This window comes from Netta rufina (genome assembly GCF_964035555.1).
Source record: "Netta rufina genome assembly, chromosome: 8".
NCBI classification, from domain to species: domain Eukaryota; kingdom Metazoa; phylum Chordata; class Aves; order Anseriformes; family Anatidae; genus Netta; species Netta rufina.
In genome coordinates this window covers 26,714,381-26,736,653 of record NC_140131.1, presented here as the reverse complement: position 1 = coordinate 26,736,653, position 22,273 = coordinate 26,714,381, and the positions used below count along the sequence as shown (strand labels likewise).

Here is a 22,273-nt window from a genome sequence, read left to right as displayed (position 1 = left end):
TTACTTAGCAGGCATCTCTAGACAGCAACATTAAAGACATGGCAGCAGGTGGCTGGAAGTACAGCTGGCGAGACACCGGCTGAGGGAACCGTGAGGCAGGCGGCAGCCATTTCGGGGCATACAGGCAGGCTGCAGGGCCGCAAGCACTGGCTCTTGTGGTAACACAGCCCCAGCTCTCCTCACTCCGGGCTCCTCCTGGCCATGCTGTCCTCACCCTGACAGACCCCAGGAACCCCAGCAAGCCCAGCTGTAAAGGCTGGTGCTCGCTGCAGCCCCTGGCCTGCTGCAGCCCCCCAGCCCCTAAATGTGCCAGATGCCGGGGCTCCCCTCCCCAGCAACACTGCAGCAGCTCGAGCGTAGGCGGGCATGAGGGGAGTCAGCCCTGTGTGTGACCAACCATGAACCCTTCTGCGCCAGTCACGTCAGCCATAACATCCTTTCAATTCCGTTACTGATCTTAGAGATAGCACCAAAACACCAGCGTTAATGGAGAAAAAGAACACACACCCTCATACATTGTTCATAACCAGCGTGTCACTTAAGCAGTTAAATTACCATAAACTTCTGATGTAAAATAGATGCTAGGAACTCTTATACCCTAAGACTTACAGTGCTGACTTTCTTTTGTCAGAATTGGCTGACACAAAGTAACTGCTACGCCCTTCTGTGCTTCAGTGGAGAGGTACAAGTACCGGCAAGAACATAACCCAGTAAAACTAGTAGCGTTCTTGAATTTAAGTTGAGGTACGCTACATATACCACTGTGTCCATTTTAATGTTCTCTCAAGATGACATAAATTCCACAGCCACTGAATAACTCTGACAAACACATGTTTAAATAAAGAGGCAAAAATTGCCCTGCCAGTTCTTCACTGCCCAGAGGTCTGTGGAGAAGCAGACTTGGACACTAGCACTTCACTGCCGCAGGACTGGCTACTGTTTAAAAAAAAAAAATAGACTTAATTCCACTGCCAAGTTTGGTCTAGCAACACTGAAAAACTAGACATCAGTCGTGAGGTAAAAGTTGTTTTTTTGTGTGTTTTGTTTTGTTTTTCTGGAACTTAAAAAAAAAAAAAAAAAAAAAAACATATCTCCACCCCTTCCAGTTCTCAGCATTAAGCAATATCAACTGAAACTTGACACACACTTGGAGCACAGTACATTTGTATTTAATAACTACTTTCCACCATTCTAAAGAAATATGTTAGTAAATGCAGAAGAAAGCATACATGTTCCAACAGCACGTGCACAAAGTAAATGTCATCAACAATGCAAAAATCACACGAAAACAAATCCTTACCTCATGTTTCAGGTTCCCGTGCTCTGAAAGGTAAGTAAAAATTGGCATTATTGTTAACTGTGAGTTTATGCTGCTTATGTAGCTTCCTCAGCCCGTGCTGCGCTGCATGCCGAGAAGCACCGCTGCGCCCTGCGCTACCTGAGACCTGCAGCACGCCCGGGCAGCGCCGTGCTCGCCTCGCTCATTGGCTCATTGCACAGGGCTCGCACCCGCCAGCTGCCCGCAGGTACAGGACAGCCTGATCCAACACCCTGCACAAACTTTGCCAACCTCCCGAGTGTGCTTGCTAAGTATCAGCTTGTTGGGAATTGAAAGGTACTGCTCTTCATTGCACAAAGCGTTTGCACCTCTTCTCACCTGTCTTTTCAGAGTATGCCGAGTTGTAGCAAGATAAGATGTGTATCTTCAGCTGAAACATTTTCTACATTTCTCGTACTTTGGTTTACCCTTGCATTAGTAAGCAATGGAATTTAAAGCCTGTGGGTTTTTATGTGCTTTTTTGCTATGCATTTCTTATACTGCTTAAAAATGATATTAAAAAACATAGTCTTGTGGGTGATCAGATGGCATCAAGACAGTAATACTTGCACACACAGAACACCAGACGTAACTACAGAGACAATAAAAGTTGCATTTTTTATATGTATTTTTTCTTTGTGTCTAATCTGATAACCAATACTTCCGTGTACACTAGATGGCTATGGTTCAAGTGCCTTATCAAAGGACAACTGTATTTACCTGTGTGTGTTCTCTAGGACTACACATGCTGCTGAGGAAGAGTACAAACTACCCATGCCCAGTTTTTAGTTTGTCACATTTGAACACTTTTACTGTAATTTTTTGTACTCAGTGAGCCAACATTTGCAATAAATCAAATAAAAAGCTTTAACTGCAGGCTGATTTTGTTCCACCAAAAAAAAAAAAAAATTACATGAACCAGTAAAGTGTGGGAAAAAAAACTTTTGGCTTTCTAGCATTTTATGCAAAGATAAGCAGGCATGCCAAGACCCAGCATGCTGGCTGGGGACTCAGGGCCAGGCACGCGAGGCCCAGCCTATTTACCACCAACAGAACTTCTCACGTATCATTTTAGTCATTGTTTCTTCTCATACCATATGCCAAAGATGCATCTTCCCATCATTCTCAGAAAATATTATCATCATTATACCCTTTCCAAAAGTGTTAATTTGCATTTCAGCAGCAAGCAAACAGAAGAAATATAAGCCAGTCCCAAAGGAGGAAATGCAGGTATGGAGGTTTTCAAAGGAGCCTGAGGGAATTAGTTGCCTAAGTGCTGCTGAAATCAATTCAATTTTGGTGTTTACTTTCACAGTTTCATATGCCTTTCAGAAATTTTGCCAAAATCTAAATAAAATCACTCTTTTTAATGTTTCATCTCAGTGTTATGTATGACTTCAAAGTAAAGTGATTTTGGTAAGTAGTTTCAGAGGGGAAAAAAACGAACTTCAAACCCAGACTTAAGGGGTCCGTTTTGTTAAGAATGACCTTATTTAGGTCTGAAGATCTCTTATCACAAAGCAGAAACGGACATGTCTTTCTATCCTCCAACAGGAATCAATCAATCTGACTCTTAATAGTTGCTGTTGAGTTGTGGGTTTTCTCCCACTCTAGCAAATATCCCAAACAACTACATGAATGAGCTCCATTTGACGATTTCAGCATCCAAACACTCTTCACAATGAATAATTAAGAAACTCATTAACTTCCAGTATCAATATTCAAGGAATCACTACATAGGAAGGTTATAAATAAACCCAATAATTTGCATAAAATGAGTTTCATGAGAAGTGTATGGGGTTTTTGTTTTGGTACACAGGTTAAAAAAGTAAACTGCTCCATTAACCAAGGCCAGGAGGGCATTTGTCATTAAAGCCTAATGGACAAATTCAAACTCAGAAAAAAACAATAGCAACTCCAAGAAGAGCACTTTCTTTAAGCCGTCTCCACTTCACATTAACCCTTAAAAACCCCAAAACGTAGCCAACACTGACAGACTGCAATGTGATTAGTTATTTCACTATTAACATGCAAAAAATATATATATCTATTTCCATATAAAGACCTATTAAAAATTAAGGCTTATGCTTGTCTTATTTCAATATTCCTGTAGTTCAGGGCATTTTGTACTGAATTATGTCAATTGCTTCATCAGGAGTTCAATTTTTTTTTTCCACAACGTTCCATTAGCACAAGAGCAAAAAAATAAAAATAAATTTCTATCTACTTCAATACTGAAGGTGGAAAATAAATGTTTGAGGATATCCACCAGTAGATATTTTACATGTGACAACTTTAATTCAAGTTTCTGCTCATCATCAACATACCTATGAAGTTAAGGAGCAAATGAGTTCTTAGTTACAACAGCAAGGTACTTCTACTACCACGGTTCATCACAATTTTTGGGTTTTGTTTATTCAGTGAAGCCATGATACTACTGGGTCAAATTTGGTAATCGCATTTTAGTTCAAAAACAACATGAACAACAGCTGGCCTCAATAAGTAAGAAAACTCAGATCAGAAAACAGGTTTAGGCCACTCTCCTCCGGGATGCAACGGAGCTGCTGGATTTGCATGATAACGCAATGGAGAGTAAACAAATTAATCACATTAAATATAAAATGTAGTAAATTATTCAACTTACTATTCTAAATATTTTTTCTAAAAAATATTTTAGAAGTAGGAACTATAAAGTAAACCACCTTAAAAGAGCTGTGGGACTACCTGCAGCTTTCCAGTCACTTAGCCAGACATTGAATAATCAGAAGAAAAGCAAATAGTAACATAGAAATACCATGGTGTTGGCCTCTGCACAACATACCAAGCCCCATAAGCGACTTTTGTTCAGTCAGACGGTTAGTTAAATAACACAGCTCAACCTTTGTTGCAGTTAAACAAGTGGCATAACTCCAGTGAACATTCTGGGACTTGAACATTTACTCATCAATGCTGTTGACATGGTAGGTTTGGAGAATAGCCAGCAATTTTGCAACTGTTGATCAAGCCAGCAACAAGGTAAACAGGGAAAGCTGCTGTTTTCCTTTTAGATGTCAAAAATGCATGTTTTTTATAAATACTCTCTAACATGCTGTAGCAAGAAATTGTTACATCAACAATATGGACTGTATTATTGGGCATGCACATTAGCATATGAAAGCAGCCCCACAATTAACCCATTCGTATGGTAATATTTTCTTAAACTTTCTTCATACGTTTGAAGAAATACTTCTCCACCTAGGGAAAAGCAGGGGGGTTTCAAATGGAATAGTCCGAAGGAGGAAAAAAAAAAAATCATGCATGCAATAACTAAAAGTTAATATAAAAATGCCCGGTTAATGTTTTTCTGATCGATTTATGCCCTGATGACAGATGCTTCTAGCATTCCCTGGGAACAGAGGTAGAATGAGAATTTCATGGTTTGGCACTGTATTTAAAATATTCAAATACTTTCAGATTCTAGATCCATCACTGGAGGTTCATCTAATTGAAATATTCAATAGCCTGTGTAACCAGCAAACATTTGCTTGAGAATACTTAATTCAATATAATTGGATGAAGTTGGTAAAATTCCAGTCTGGCAATGGATGTGGACTGTTAATTCTGCTGTTTTAGACTAGGAAATGGACTGAAGTTCTGCACTATTTTCTGGGATATGTGATATAAAGTGTGCCTTTTATAGTGTGCCTATGAACTGATAAATGTGTGCCTTTACTGATGCTTAGTTAACAGTGGTCCCACTCTTAACGATTACCAAATATAAACCCTTCCAACTGGTGGGGGAGCATCACCATGTACGAATTGTACTCCGCCTTGAAATAAGGCATAGGAGTGCCATTGAGAAACCAGGACATCTCTATGTCAGCCACTGGAGATAAAACATAGCACATGTGCCTATATAAATGACCTTGTAAAAGAAATACATGCATCCATTTCCTAATCCTTATGTTTAAGGATAATGGCTTCATAGAGTCTTCTATCCAAGTCTGTGCAGCCTGAAGGAGTTCACCTGAACATCAGCAACACAGAGGAATAACGGAGAATTTCAAGTCACAGAAAAATGAAGTGATAATGCATAAATATATGAAAATATTTGAGCATGTACAGGGCAGCATTTCAGGGGAAAGGAAGCGAAACAAAAGACAGAAGTGAGCACAGAAAACTTCAATCACCACTGAACATTTAGCACAACATAGGAACAATAACAATAAAAAACAAGGACTAAATGCAGACATCTCATTCTATTTATTAATTCAACTGATTAAGTCTGTATCTTTTATCACTGCAACTTCTTAGTCTGATGAACTAGCCGTCTTTGAAGCAAAACATCTGAAGAACTGGCATATGTTTTTGAATATGGTATAGCATGAAATACAGCAATTTATCTTCAGATTTTGTCAGTGTTTTTCTCGTAAATTTATCATCCTAATCTGACACTTATTAGATTTGTCATTCTAAAGGCTTCATCTGTCTTTGCATGTCTGCCTTTTGAATTTTCAAAAACTGACTTGGAATAAAAGACAAAAAGTTTTAATCTACTCATGGGGTGTTCTAAGCATAATTTCAGAAAGCTTAGCAGAAACATCTGCTCAGTGGTCTAAAAAGAGCAATGTTAAACTGTATTAAAAAAGGAAAAACAGTACAGAAGAAAATGCTCTGCAAATGCCTTTATGAAGCCCACCGATATTTTCTGTTTTGGGCCTTTTTTTTTTTTTTTTTTTTTAATTCTAATCATCTCTTTGCAAATAAAGGTCTAGTAATAAGAGGAATAATAATGAAAATGGTTTGCAGTATGGAAAAAGTTCCACTGATGAAGAGATGATAAATTAAGACTATTCAGTTCAGAGAGGATACTAACACAGATTATGAGAACCTAACTTATCTAGAAGCAGTCGGTAAAAACTTCCATTTACACTTTTCACAAAAAAAGCCACAAGTTAAATTAAAAAGTTAACAAGGCCAAACATAACCAGGATAAGGTATGTAACCTAGGTGAGGCAGAGGGAAAAGCTTTACAGAGCAAAATGTTTCAAAAACTGAACCACAAACATATATTTCTATAAACAAAAATAGGGAAGCTACCTGAAAACATCACCAAGATGTAAAAGCCCTTAGAACCCCAAAAAGGTAAAAGAAAATAAAACAAGACTAGAAAGTAGCATCATTCCTGGGCACCGTCTACCTCCAAAGAGGACTTGCAATTTTGCTCGTGTCTTGTACTAGAGAACTAGCACCAGGAAATCTGGGAGCCTTTGCATAGAGGAAAAATAGACTGGAAAGAGAAAGAAGTTTACAGAGAGGACCAAGTAGTGTACACCTAGATGTAAGTTGAACATGCAACAAAAAACAACTCATTTGCTTCCAACTTCACTTCAGATTCATACAGCATTATTTTACCAAATATATATGCATTTTAAATAAAATCTAAAGAAAAATTCTGCTCCTTTGAAGTTGTGAAATAGTTTCTTATAGCCGTGAGATACCTTAAATGTTTCATTTGCTTTGTTTGGGTGGGAAGGGGGGTGGGTTTTTTTGTTGTTGTTTGGTTTTATTTTGCCCCAAGCAAATGTACAGTATTACTGAAATATATATGGCAGGAAAACTGCAAGATATCAGACCTTGTGTTATCTTGGGATTTATGGTCATTCTTACCGATTCATGCTGCATCGTATGTGTCCACAGATCTTTAGAGAAAAATTGAAAGGTAAGTTGCTGCCTTCCAGGATGCCAGATATCCAATTAAAATAAAAACTACAGAAGTGATTGGAACAGAAGGCAGGAAATAAAGGAAAAAGTAGTAGGGGTGGTTTATACTGGAGAAGATATCTTTCTTGTGAAGGACAGTATGCCTTTGCTTTTACACTCTATTAATTCAAATGTGATTGCTTTAAAATATTTTATCTAAGTTTATTTTTCTCCCATATATTCTTAGGAGATTCTGTGAAAAACCTATCCTCCAGAAAAGAAGAAAAATAGAAAAAAAAAAAATTGAATGAACAATACTCTGGTTGCTTGTATGGTTTTTGGATCTACAAGAGGTGATTTAAAAAAAAAAAAAAAAAAAAAACACAGACTAGGATAATAACATAGTAGAGTTCCAGTACAGACAGGAAAACAACTAAGATCAAAGTTCATTGGCTGCAGCAGAAGTCAGCATCCGACATCCTAATGGTTTTGTGAAAGGAGGAAGCAGGCAAATAACACACAGTCAAAAACCAAGCAAAAGTCAGGAAGTAACACAAACAGAGGCAAAGACAGAAGCAAGCTCATATAGCTTTGAAAGGAACAAAAAGCTAGAACCAAAAACTTGAAGCAGAAGCTTAGTGAAGGGGAGAAGATGAGGTAATGATGTAATTCAAACAGCGGGAGAGAGATTATCTCAAAGCATTTTTCAAAGATTATAGATGACAATATCAAAAAAAAATTAAGAGGTTGCAGAAGCCCGTGTGAGATATGCAAGCAATTTCACACAGTTATAAAATGTTCCTGAAAAAAAGAACATACAGGTTTTAGTGAAGCAAGTAGGACAATTTCTGAAAAAGCTTCCCCAAAAGATACAGCTACACTTCGCAGTAATCACAATGTGTTCCAATGCTTTTTCTCTTTCAAACACAAGCAAAAGAAATCCAAATGTATTAATGGTGGGGCAAGATCATATTTGGAGGACACATGTTCTTCCTGCTCCACCAACCCATCAGCTCTAGAAAGAATAGGACAACCTGGACAGAGGTAGGAGTCAAAAATGGTACTGTTATGTGACAAGGTGTCTGGAGTGCACAGAGTCACTGCCACTGACTGAACAGGTACAGGGAAGGGAAAATGTGCAAATGATGAGCACTAATATTTGGCATTATAAGCGGGAGGTGCTGGAGAATTACAGAAACACTACTGAGCAGAGGAGGAAGGGGTCAAATTTGGAGAAAGCACCCTAACAGGGAGACTGAACAGTAGCTGAAATTGGGACTTTAAGGATTCTCTTGAAGGGCAGAATGAGAATGGCAGCTTACTAAAAGAGAAGGAAAAAAAAAAAAAAAAAAAGGTCCTTAGATGCTGGCAGTAAGAAGCCAATCACCTTTTTTCTGAATATTGTGAGTGGCCAGAAATGTTGGAAAACAACAAGATTAAAAAGGATGCTGAGGCAACACAGTTTCAGGAGCTAAGAGTAAAATATCAAAACTTATACACACATCAAGGGAGAACAAGGGATGCTAGACAATATGCCATACACTAAGTGTTACCTGTGAGCCGTCTATGATTAAAACCAGATCTACTTCTTGTTGTATATATAGGACACCAACAAAGAAATTGTGTTTGACCTATAACAGTTCACTCTCTTGCGCTTTTTAACAACTCAGTTTAGTACAAATAAAAGTCCCCATGAATTCTAAATGCAATTCTAATTGTACTTATAAATGGTAGTTTCACAAGCATGTATGTTACAATAAACACAAATTAGGGGTAAATTAAACCTTAATTATATCTAGCAAGTTTTATGTCCTAATTAAAAATGGTATTCTAACAATAAAAATGACTTACCACCTGAATTAGCTCTGCCACAATTGTCTAATCTTCCTAAGCATTCTTTGTGTGCTCCAGCTCCACACTTAGAGCATAAATAGCCTTGATAAAATGTTCCCCTGTAAAATAAAATTAGGTAGTGATACATTAGAAGTGATAAATTCCATGCATAAAGAAGTAAGAGACATGGCAGAAGGCATTAGATGCCATTTGCCTTGTTGCATAATGGTAGTCCTTAAAGACCCAAGAACCAGCGACAACAACTGACAAGCAGCTCATCAGCTTTTCGTCACTGCTAGCCATTTCAAAATAACAACCAGAGAGTTCCTCTGAACTACTGATAGAATAACAATCTTCATTCCTATTTAGCCCAAAGCAACCCTGACACAGCACAATTGAAATTGTAGCATTATCTATCCTACCATACAGCTACACTGCTTCATTGCAATGGGAATTCGCTCAGACAACATGTAGAATAGATCCATTTTGGGAAAGCCCTAAGTACGAATATATGTGTAAGTACTAAGGATTTTATAGGCTCCAACGCAAATATTCTCGACTTTAAAAATGTCCATTAAATAAATACAAAAATAAGCTGTTTGGGTACACTTCGGTTAACATTCAGACCTGCTAAGGAGTAACTTTCCTTACTCTAAATGTTCTCCAATTCCCCTTAATGAATTAAAATCCGAATTTGAGTCTGAGAACACATTTATTTTCAGATTTGTGCGTTGCTTTTCTCCCAGGTACAATCCACAAAAGGGCTAACAGTCTTTTACATGTAACTCTGAGCAATTACATGAGTTCCATCTATTGATGTGTCTGCTTAATCTTTACACTAGACTTGGCTGTCTCTGAGATTATCCTGACCAGTTTGGAGTGATTACACACCCTAGTCTAACATGACATCTTCAGCTTCAAAGGAAAATCAAGTTTCATGTATGGAACACGGGACTGGACAGGTTTAACCTGAATGCAACATACAGCAACTGCTATTTACTACAACAGGTATTAGACTTCAATTAATTGCCTTTATTTTATTAAACTCAGAATCACATTAATATTTTAAGTATCAGAATACAGAAGCTTAGAGACAAATATAAAAATATTTTAATCCACTTTGTTCCATTTTTGTTTTTTCTTATTGCTACACAGGAATACAAGACTCTACGTAAGAGCATAGGACAAAATCATCCATCCCTACAGATGCTTTTAAGGCCGACATTTTATCCCCACTTCAGAAAGATCAGGCACAAAGGTTCAAACCTCACTTCAAGTATTTGCATGCTATTCTGTTTAGCATTTTGAAGATTAAAATGACAATCTCCTTTCAAAAATATTTAGCCATTTTAGGACCACAAACCCAGTACGCTTTCAGTACTACTTAGTTACCCAGGAACATGTCTACATATCACGAAATAGCACCTAGGGGTACCTAAGCTGTCTTGGAGCAAATTGGCATGCCTGTGCAGAACCGTGCAGGATCATGCAGCCTGTGTCCTGAAAGCAAGACAACCGTTTCTCAGCAACAGCAGCCAGTGCAGGAACAGAGACAATGACTCAACTATTCTGCTTCAAATTCAAAAATTAGGCATGCCATCTCTCAGTTCAGGATGTCCGCAGCAGTCTTCATAGTCACTTAAACCTTATTGCATTGAGCAAAGCATCATCTAAAAAAAAATCTCAGAATCCAAGTCAATAAAACTGTTCAGAACAAAGGTTGCTGAAGGGAAAAAAGGCAAGAAGGAACATACATGAGGTTATTGTATTCCTCCACACCTGTGCTTAACAAAAACACAACCTATGCTCTGAACACCCTTTATAAAAGGCTATGGCTACATTTTATTTTTTAGCATCAACAATATGCAACATAAACACCTGAACCGGCCAAGTTTACAGAGCTTTTGCAACTTCAGCTTCCACTATGAAACTTAGGTTCAATATATACATCTGGAGCATTAGACATTCTGTGTTTACAGAAATACAGGTAGCTTAAAGATAGCTCAAGTAATCCATGTGAAACCACAGATGTGCATGTACATGCACGTACTTCATAGGAAAGAAAGAAAACAAGGTTTTTTCAGCTCAAGTTAGTCTTACAAATCCTCGCTCATGGAAGAATTTGTGGTCTACTAGCATTTATTTAGCTTTGTAACATCTGTCTTTAATTTGCCGACTTATATCTAGTTCAGCAGAGCTTTTGTGAGACAATTATTTTCTGTTTCACAAAGCAATCTCCCCATATCAAACGTTTATAAGCATCGTCATGATCTGCCTTTCTGAAAAAATATTCCATCTGTTCTTGGGACCGATGGCCTACAGCTATGGGGCCCGTGGACCAGCCATGCTGGTCAACACTGTATAAAATGGCCATCGTTTACTCTTATGAGCATGACTTTCCTTAATAAGGGAATTCTTAAAGAAGGTAACTATGACAAAGCAGCCTTCTGACAAATGGGAAATGGGGTAGTACCTTCAGGTTTTGATCTCTGAACAGCACTGCTGCTAATATTTGGTACTTAATTATAAAATCTCACTCATGCTGTGTATGACTGGCTTTATGGCTTGTCCATCCTGTAGAGGTAACCAGCTAGCCATGTATTTCATCACACTTTCACTCAAATATTACTGGGGGGGGGGGGGGGCTTAAAATTCTTACCTCAGAAGCATTTGACAGACCTTGCAAGACGTCACACGACTGAAAGTATGCATTTTGAACTCATGAAAGCTTGTATCCGCATAGTCTGGTCGTATATTTGACCTAAAATAAAAATTATTTGAAAATCTGTTTTAAACCAAGGAGATTTAGAACATAATACACTATTCACAGCAGGAAATCTGAATCCATGAACAACTAATTCTATTTACACTTCAATGATTATCACTGAGGTGAACTCGAAACATGGACTTTATCACACACCTTTAAATGAAGTCTGAGTCATTGTATCTTGCATAAACGATCCTTAAAATACATCCAAACTGTTTTAGCTATCACAGTAACTAGAAAACAGTTACTATACATCAAAAAACTTTGGTTGGTCCTGTATGGAGCAGGAGTTGGATCCTTGTGGGTCCCTTCTACCTCAGGATATTCTGCGATTCTATGAAAATACAAGTCTGCTTTTTAATCCTCATTGAGTAGGTTCATTTTACAGACCCAAAGAACACTCGCTTCTTCATTCTCGAACATTTTGTTATGTGTATCTACAAAGAAGAGCAGCTCACAGTTTCAGAACCACACCACTAGAAAAACATAAGCAGCAAATCTGGGACAATTAGGTCACAAGTATGCAACAATGCACTGGATAACGAGCGAATTCAAAAGCAGTTAGAAAATATTTGGGGGTTCTGTTAGTGTTTCTTAAATGAGCTTCTTCAATGCCTACAGCTGTTGCTACACAACCTTGATTTAACAAGGAAGCAGAAGATCACTATTTATACTGCTAAAACACCACAACACAGTAGTTGCAGACTTATTTCCATACATCTAATTTGCCTAAGCACTAATCCATTCCTGTCTCTTGTTTATCCTCCCTACCGATCCCATTTAAAAGCAGGAGTTTAAGTTAAATATGACCCACTCATTTTGTTGCACTGGTGACTGTTTGCAGGCTTACTTAAATTTTATTAAGTAATCCATTTTTTTCTGTCATTTTCCACATTTCCGTGAGGAAAGAAAGGACACGAAGTTTTAAGTGATTTGTCACGTCTTTTCCTTTAATTCAATGATACCCTTAAATTACAAAAATGCAACTACCTTACACTAACAAAAACAGAACCACTGAAGTGCTAGGTGCATAATTTAATACTCGATGACATTAAGCTAGACTATCCTAGACAAAAAGAATATATGTAGGATGCATTAATGTATTTTTAAAGATTATTTATCTTGGAACGTTTAGGACTCCATAGAATTCTGGTATTTCTTGCAAAAACAAAGGAACGCGGGATGCATAGGAATTAAAACAGGGAAACAACAGAGGATAAGAATGGAATAATCTACAATACTCAAAAGGAAAGATAAGAAGCTTTCCTGACACACATAATTATAAATTCAGGCATTAAAGTTGGAGGTACTTATTGGGCAAGTTTCATTTTTATGTATTATAAATAACTTTTGGACTATAACACAGAACAGCCACAAATTGCAACGAAACAAATATAAGTAAGCATGCAAGCATCAATCTCTCCAGGACTGAATGAAAAGGCTTATGAAAAAAACATTCAGAGAATCTGTTTAAGTACCCAGTGTCAGAAAGGTCAGACTTCTAATCTGCCTGCTGAAAATGAACGTGCTGAAAATGAAACCATACTCAGAAAGCAAATGGGATTTTGCTTTTATGCTCGAGAATAGCCTTTCACACAGTACTGTTTTAACTCGCTCACTGGTGTCTCTTCTTGCTGTGCTACGCAAGATGTCAACACTACAAGACCTACTCAAAAAGGCACAGATACTACCTATTCAGAGCAGGAAGGTACAGGTATCAGGCTCAATTAATCTTCAAAAACAGAAGAACTTTTAAAACCAGAAAAACAATGCACTATTTTAGGGTTCTTAACTCTGCAGAGCAAGGCTTGTGTTGTACAACACATTTGCCAAGGGTCTGATAAAACCTCTGAGGCCACACAGTTCACTACAGACAATGCTGAAAACTCTAGAATGAGTCACAATACTTACACTTGCAACAAAAGCTGTTTTTAAACCAGTTTTGTCTTCAAACCTTTGATTCAGACCAGCATAGCTTGCAAAACCATGTCACAAGCACCCACCTCGTGCAGAGACTCATCACGTTTCAAAGCATATAAAATTAATCCTAACATCGTGACCATTTTTCAAGTACGAACCAAAGAATTGCATGCCATTGCTTAACGCAACTCTGTGACTAAGCTTCTGTCGTACATAAAAGTTCTCTTCCACTCTTCCCTAGGACTCTTCCACAAAGACCGAAATACTTGTAAACTACTGAAAATATCCCTCCTATTAACACAACAATAGCAATGCACTGGGTTCATACTTTTACTAAAAGGAACATTTGAGTTTCTTCATCTTTTGTAAGCCATTCAGTTTTATTTTACAACTCCTATTAGAAAAAATTACTGAGAGAAAAAATGAAGCATAGTCCTAAAATGGCAAAGAATGAAGCTGTCCCTTCACAGAGTAGCTGCCACAAGGCCTTCCGATAACATAGTAAGTTGTTTTTATTTCACCCATGGACTAAACTACCAGCTTACCAGGTCCTAACCAAGACAAGGTTTATCCCAATGAACAAACTTAGTCCTTCAGCTTTCTACTGTATGCCAAAATTTGTTCGTGTGTCCTGTTTGTATAAGTAGAAAAATATAAACTGGAAAGGTGTAATACAATACAAACTGCAGAATGCAATTCGAACTTAAGTTTAAGTTGTCCATCATGGCCTACAGGAGGGCATAGCTCAGATCCAAATACTCCGCAGTTCTTAAGGATTATGTAAGTGCATCATTTCTCAAAGGTTCTGTAAATCCCACCAGGTTTTAGTTGAGTGATTCTACTCTGAAGACTGCTTCAACAGATTTTCTTTCTAAACACCCATTTTCTTCACCACCTACAAGCCTTTCATACTCCCTGTAAATTCACTGCCGTTGAGCTTCACGTATTGGCTTTAGCCAGCAAGTAAAACTTGCACAAAGATCCTTTAGAACTGCTGTTTTTAAAAGACCTACATCTGAGCAGCTCTTTTAGGGGTATGCAACAAGTCTTCATAAACTGAAGAGCCTTTTAAATTTCGCTGTCCCTTCCACCACTCAGAACATATCATTCCCCCCCCTCACCCCAAAGCCAGAAAGAAAAGCAACAACAAACAAAAAAGCAAAAGAGATGCCACTGAAGTACGTCAGTCACACATTAAATGAATCTTGAAGGGACTAAAGCCTCAGAATATCGCAGAGGATCCTGTGCAAGAAAGAGCAGGAATCAAAAGTCTGCACAAAAAGCAAGATTGGGCAGAGGATTAGATTTAAATATACTTTCAAACGGTAGCCTCAAAACAAACCATGCCATTATATTCACTGAGAAGAGCATCATTCCTGTTTTCTTTGTGATTATTCCTCCTAGTAGTCTACAATTTGAGGTAAAATGGGAATGGGCACATATCAGCAAAATGTATTCTTGAATTTGAGAATGTTGCATTTCAAAAACTTTGGTTTTATACACATCTTTTCTTAGGATTCTCTATTTAAAGAGATAAGTCTATTAAAAATATTTATTACTTAGTTGCATCATTTTTTCACATTAGACAAGAACGCGTTTCCTTAGCCCTCAAAAAAACCTGTCACATTTATATGAAAGCAGTTTCCAGTTGTCAATATTCTGACAAAAACAGTAGAAAAGAACAGTACAAAACCAAAAATGTTTACTCTGAATGCAGAGTAATGTAAAGCGAATGAAAATACAGTGAGATTAATACTGACATTAAGAAACATTGAACAACTGTAAATGTAGAGGTAGAATAAGGAAAGGTTTATCTAAATACATATATTTCCCTGCTAACTGTGGACAGGAAGACTTTCATATTTAGCACCTTTCAGTCATGCTGCATTATGGCAAACCCAGCTCTGTAGTCACACTCTGTCACACCAGCCAAGTCTGACGTAGCCTGCGATGATGCACTGTAGCAGGATATATCAAGTTACATGTCTCTTAACATCAAGTCTGAAGCTTAAGAAATCTGGGGGTTTGGTATTTTCATTTTCAGTATCTTACTTTTAAACATTATATACATGTAGCGTACCTACATATCAACATATGTTTTTATGTTATAAATCTAATACCTCTTCTGTGATACCACACAAAAGTTACAAACTAGAGATCAAAACCAACTCATCTTCTGTCCATGGCCCATACCACAAGAACCACGGGATATTTTTTTCCATACAACCTTTCACTCTGAACAGCATATACTATTTTTTCAGTTTTAAAAAATAGCAAATAAATCTGGCAACTTCAAAGGGAAAACATCAGCCATGGCACAGCACACAACTTTTCATAGTCACCTCCAACCATAAAGGAGGACTTAGCATTCAAGCCCTACACTGATACTCTGAGAGCACAGATGAGAGCTGTTACGACACGGTACCAAAAAAACTTACTTCCCAATATGCAGGCATGTTCCACGATACAGAAGAAAATTAATATTAAGCCAGTATTAATTTTAAACTCAGAACTAAGAATATTGTCTTGCAAAGTAGTATTTGTTGCCAGGAAAATGAAGAGGAACTCACACACAACTGTTACAAAAATTCACTCATAGACTTGAAACAATTTCTGTGACCAGTATTATAAAAATCTGATTTAGGACCTAAACTTGGTCCCTTCCCCATTAGGCAGGGTGGGCTGGAGTCACCAGTCCAGCCTTCTCAACTTCTATCACGGGGTGCCCTGTACTCATCCCAGTGAACATATCCTCCAGCGCTGCTTTTGAAAAATCTTGATAAGCATCTGGAGCAGGAAGTCACCCCTACACCAGCAATACTTAATCTGAGGTAAGTAGTGACAGAGAATTCGTCCCTTATTTCATTGTAAAACTGCCTCTTTTTCTTACAGACATTACAGGGAGTCAAAAGTGGCTTCCCTGTTTCTCTTCTACTTTTTCCCCCAGCTGTTATAACTCCTACACTCTAGCAGGGACAAAATGTCAGAATACAGAAACAGAGTCAATCTGTAATTAAGAATTTTTTACCAATTCTCTCCTTAATTCAGCAGCAGAATTTTTGCAAGGGACAACCATGAGTGCCCTCTCCTGTACAGCACTATATCCAGATTTACTCCAGTCACTACAGCAACGTCCTTGGGCTGCCCCTGAGCCTTTTTAGTAAAGCTTTCTCTTTTCAAGTAACCTGCAGAATATTAGTCCCACTGGGACCAATTCACTGCTACAGCACCAACCCAGAGACCTGCAGATGCTTGTCTTGCTAGTCCCCTTCGTCATTTGGGCACTTGATTCTTATCCCTGCACAAGCCATCAGAGCCACCACTGCAGGAAAGGACTGACCACCTGCTTCAGCCAGCCCCGCAGCTCTGGGCAGATCTCAGCTGCAAAGTTTGGAGAGCACAGGGCAGAAAAGAGTTACCATGGGTCTTACACAATCACACCCGATATCAGACTTGTAAGCACTTCATTTTTGCTGACCTCGTGCCTATGAAATATTCCCCTTTTTAAAAGGCCCCAAATTTGCAGTGATGCAGTTGACTCTTACTTCTCAGGGAAGTAAATCGATGCACAGACCGCCCTTCCTTCAGCCACCCACATAACACAACACCTTTATAAACAGCGTCAGAAAGCGTCACGTTATTAACAGTCCCCCCAAGCTTTTGCAGAGGGAATTCGTTCTGGGAATCACCTTCACCTGATTTAGTGGCACAACTGACCACAGAATACTGTCATTGACAGTCCAAGACTATCTTGCCACACATACAGGTATCTATGTGCCCATACCCATACCTAAAGGATAAGGAATAAATTCTGTGCTATCCTATCTCAAATTACTATAATATTGCGCACACAAATAAAATGCAACAGTTGAAACCATGTTTTTATTACTTTCCTACAGCAGTTGGGATATCAGCTCAAAAACCCGAAGTAACTCCAAACCTTCATGACAAACACATCATGAACAAAGCACTGATACTGAAGTCCAAGTAAAGCAATGAATCTTGGCAATCTTAAAATAGCTAACAACATCAACTCTGCCTCATTTTACAAAACTGAATTTTGACCATCTTGGCTCTGATGTGTTTCCAAGATGCGCAACACAGTGGAAAGAGTACAACATCAATACCAAGCAAGTTAGATGGGATGTTTTGCTGGTATTTCCTTGCTTAATAAGAATCATTTTCTGTTGAGAAAAGAAAGATCAGAATGTGCCTGAATACCAACAGCATACAGCAGGCATTTGGCTAATATGTAGCAACAGTTTAATTTTTATCAGCCTTCTGACATTTGTTTGTTTTCAACAAGAACTATACAAAAATACCTTTCACAACAGGAGGTCAGGCTAAACAAACAAGCTGATTTCTTCAGTGGGTTAGGCACAAATATGCTTTCTTTTTACCATCAATTTAATTTTCTCTACCCAGTTAAGGCTTATAAAATAAAATACACCAAGAAAAGTACTAAAATTTCAGCCCCCCAAACTCTCTTATATCACTCCCTAAAATTAAATGTATGCAATTATTAAACATATAATTGCAATGGACAACATAACCCAAGAGATTAAATAAAGGAAGGCTAAAACAGCTTGGTGTAGCTTGTCCCTGACAAGCTGACATTTCTGAAGACACACCATGAAAAATCCTTACTTCACCAATTCTGACATACTGACTGGATCTTCCCTTGGATGTTGTACTTCTGTTGGAGATCCTTCAAGGAAGATCTGGCCTTCGGATATTTCAGTTTTAACCTCAGAGACTTTAAGAACTATTGTCTGAAGTTTCTTTTTCATGAGCATAATTCTGAAAGCCAACAAATTGGCTGCCAACAAATTAACAGAAATATAGGAAAGGAATAATTTGAAGTATTACGTTGATTAGACTAATTAAATTCTTATAGAAGGTTTAAATTTTAAATAAGAAATTAATGAAATGCAAATAACATGACTTCTTCTGAAAAAGAGCATACAAGAGACAGATATTATAAAATGTAAAGAGCAGAAGCAACTAGGATTTGGGGTCTTTGGCCTCTTGGTTATGGGTACCACACTCTTCATGCAGCCCTCGTGACCAGAAGTCACACGGCAGCAGAGCAAGCACCAAGTCTAGCATCGTGAAGCATATTCTGCAGGCACAGGGAGTTAAACGAAGCCATCTAGGAACAACATAAAGCAAATCTCTTTTATTCTAAATGTATTCACTATTACCTCTAACACTACCAGCTGAAAATGGTGGTTTAAGCCATCTGGCTGCGAGGTCTGCTGCTGTTCTCCACCAGTGACTGGTTCTTCTGTCTCTTTCACTGCATTTTGAGGGCCGTTTCTTCTAATTGCTTCCTTGGCAGCTTTTCAATACTAGCTAGATTTCGGCAATTAAGACCTGTACAGATCCTCCCCCCTTCTTCCCTGGGTCAAGGCCTCTAGGAAGGTGTTGCTTATACTCATTACAAACATTTCAATTAAAGTTGAAAAATTGCTTCTCTGGAGTACTTAATTAACAACTCAACTTCCCCTTCCAGACTCCAAGTAATTTTAATCTAAATTTATTTTTCTTAAATTGGAAAGCAAAAAATAACTATTACAGAAAAAAATAGAGAAATTTGATATTCCTCAGATTTTTCCACATCACCTTTCTACCATGCAAAGCATAGATATGATTCATTGCAAGAATTGCAGCATATATAGAAGAGTAAAAAAGAAAAATACATCAAACTCAGACAAACGAGTAAGTGCCCCTTTGCAAATGGATGGAGCAAGATCCTTTCAAAAGTGAATTAGCAGCAAAACAAGACAGGGTAACAACAAGAGCAGGTGCTGACCTAGATGCCGTCGAGTAGATCATTTCTTCTCTTACAAGACACAGAGAAAGCAAAAGCATTGTAAACACTGCCTGAATGGAGCCACTTCTCTCAGGAGGATGTTAGGGGGAAATTCTTCACTCTCGGGTTGGTGAGGCACTGGAACAAGTTGCCCAGAGAGGTTGTGGATGCCCCATCCCTGGAGGTGTTCAAGGCCAGGCTGGATGAGGCTCTGGGTAACCTGATCTAGTGGGTGGCATCCCTGGCCATGGCAGAGCAGGGAAAAGAGATGATTTTTAAGGTCCATTCCAACCCAAGCCATTCCATGATTCAAGTCCAAATACTTTGCTCCAGATGATCATAACTAAGTGGGACAGACAACCTGGATAGAAGAGGCACCTTCTCCTCCCAGAGCAGCAATCCCACAAGCACGTCTCTGTGTGACGGAGAAAAGCAGCAAACACACCTCTATGGGTGCTCTTGGTTTGGGAACACGCTGTCCAGCAGAGCCACAGGTTCTCAGACTAACAACTTTCAGTTTTCCCCAAAAAGGGAAAAAGATGGTACATCTTAATCAGGGGGAGAGGGGCCAGGTTTTTGTTGTATTTTGTTTTTAAACATTAATGCTATTTAGGTCAGGTTGTGAAGCTCCTTTTCCCATATCGGTCACTTCAAGAAATGCAGTCTTATCAGAAGAAGTTACACAGGATTTGACTGTATGCAATGTTTGCAGAATATCCCATCATTCAAAAGTGTATTATATTTGAAAACGAGTAGCCCTTCCATTCAATTAAAATGTGGCTTTAGAAAAATCATTAAATGTCTGTATGCCCAGCCGTGAGCCCTGAGGCATAACAAATAAGCAGGTGCATCAAGTATCAGGTAAAGAGTCTGCACTGAATCAAAACTGTTTTAAGTATTAAAAGAAGAAATACTACAGGGAGCTCAGATAAAACTCAATACCTTGAACTCTCTTGGACTCTCAACCCTGATTCAGACCTTTGCATTTTGGAGCTGTTATTATTCTGCACTCCATGTTATGCTTATAAGAATTTAAAATGCTCCAAACAGAACAGTTCAGGATTATGGACACCCTAAGCACAAACTGCTAAAGAACATTTTCAAGCATATGTGACAAGAAATCTGATGCTGTAATCATGCAATATAGCCTACCAAGACAGTGGCACAGATTAACAGCTACAGATGCTTAAAGTTTTCGTTCTGTTTTCACTTAAACTAATAGTTGACATCACCACAGAAAATGCATCAAAACTAGATCAAAGTTATTAACTGCCATCTGAAGTTACTCATCTGAAGGACTCAGCCTAAAATTCCTGCTTAGTTGCTCAAATGACCAACTTTCAAAATTTTATGCACCTTACAAGTTAGCCACGTCAACTGGATGCATCTTAGAAAATTTTAGAAAATTTAGTAAGCCAATAAATATGGCAGATGTTAGCTACTTTTTCCAAGTGTTTTAATTTCTATCCATGTTATTTTTTATGAATCAGAAAACCATGTATGTTACTGTCAAAGAAAACAGAGCTTTCAGCAAAACCTCCTGTGAACAATTTCATTAAAAGTTTCTACTCTGTCACACAGACTTCCCTAAGCATCCCATTGCCCACAAACGGCAGAGCCACTTCACATCCTCTCTTTCCACGTGAAACTTGGTGGCTGAGCTATTATCACCATTTCAACTGACCACTTCGTACAAGCTGCTAGCATCTAACAGAAAGGCACCTGTGTAATCAAGTAACCAAGCAAAAGGGAAGAGACACAAATACAAATAAATCATTTGGGTATTTACAAGGATTTTATAATTAACTGTAAAAAGATGAAGAGAGGAAATAGTGTTCTTAAAGGGTGTTCTCACTAGACAAGGGTGAGACAGCCTTTTTCCAAAGGATGATTTTCAGCTTCTTTTCCACCTTCTCTCCTCAAGGAGCAACACTGATTATTTACAGCTAATTCATTTTCCCTGTTCCAGATAGGCTGTTATATTTCAGAACCATCTTTGAAGAAGATATTTACTGAATTAATCAATCAATCAATTCTCCGTATGTTAATACTCAGACATTCTGGTTTGTCACATCAAAGAGTCTCCATCGAGAATACATGTTATATAATTAAATTAACCATATCACAAGTAAATTGTGCTTTTGATCAAGAACGTACAACTTCTAAGACCTTGCAAGGAAATTTACTTATTTGATCATATGATGAGTGGCTTTTCTGAGATCAAAGGAATCATCATGTTAACTTTTTAGAACTGTAATGCATTGTTTCAAACAAGATAATGGCTCTCCTTTGTCCTTATCAAGCTTCTTCCCTGAAAAGTATGGGAGATGGACTGCTTTGAGCTAATCCATTCTCATGTAACGTGCATGGACACCACCACCTGATAAGAACTCTGTCACACTCGACTATTTGTAATCAAAAGTGTAAGTACTTCATATACTTTAAATGTTCACTGGCTGAGCCTTACGAGAGCATTACGTAAATTTGGATTTGTAAACTTTAGTTGCTCACTGTGATAAACGTCAAATGTTCTATCACAAACTCACGTTTAATGAATACAAGCTTCTGTTTTGGCATAGAAAGCGTAAAACTACAAGCCGTATGGGACCATAAATCTGTGAATTGCTGGACAAACACCTAAATCTGCTAAGTAGGCAAAAAGGATAGCATGGGTTTGCAGGGAGGAACTAGCACATTTGTTCACATGGTCAAAATATCAGGACAAAATCAGCATTACATGTTTAGAGACTGAAAAAAAATAACACCTTGCACAAAAGCAGTATTTAGACAGTGGTACTTAAATTTTATCATGTGGTATCACTGCAGCCTTAACTCATGCTGATATTCAAGTTTATGAAATGCTTACTAATTTTCATAGCAGTATAACTCACATGTTATAAGGTAATTTGTGGAAACATAAGGACAGGAAAATCTATTT

At 38.1% G+C, this 22,273-nt stretch overlaps 1 protein-coding gene across 1 annotated transcript in view; it reads right to left on the bottom strand.

Annotated features, from left to right (window-relative positions):
* VAV3 (vav guanine nucleotide exchange factor 3) overlaps positions 1-22,273 on the bottom strand; it is a gene marked incomplete at its 5' end in the record, with an annotated part of 160,739 nt that overhangs the window by 54,009 nt on the left and 84,457 nt on the right. The window contains 3 exons of the mRNA XM_084290678.1: positions 1,301-1,323; positions 8,852-8,952; positions 11,493-11,594. Of these exons, the coding sequence (XP_084146804.1) occupies positions 1,301-1,323; positions 8,852-8,952; positions 11,493-11,594 (226 nt within the window). The remainder of the gene's footprint in view (positions 1-1,300; positions 1,324-8,851; positions 8,953-11,492; positions 11,595-22,273) is intronic.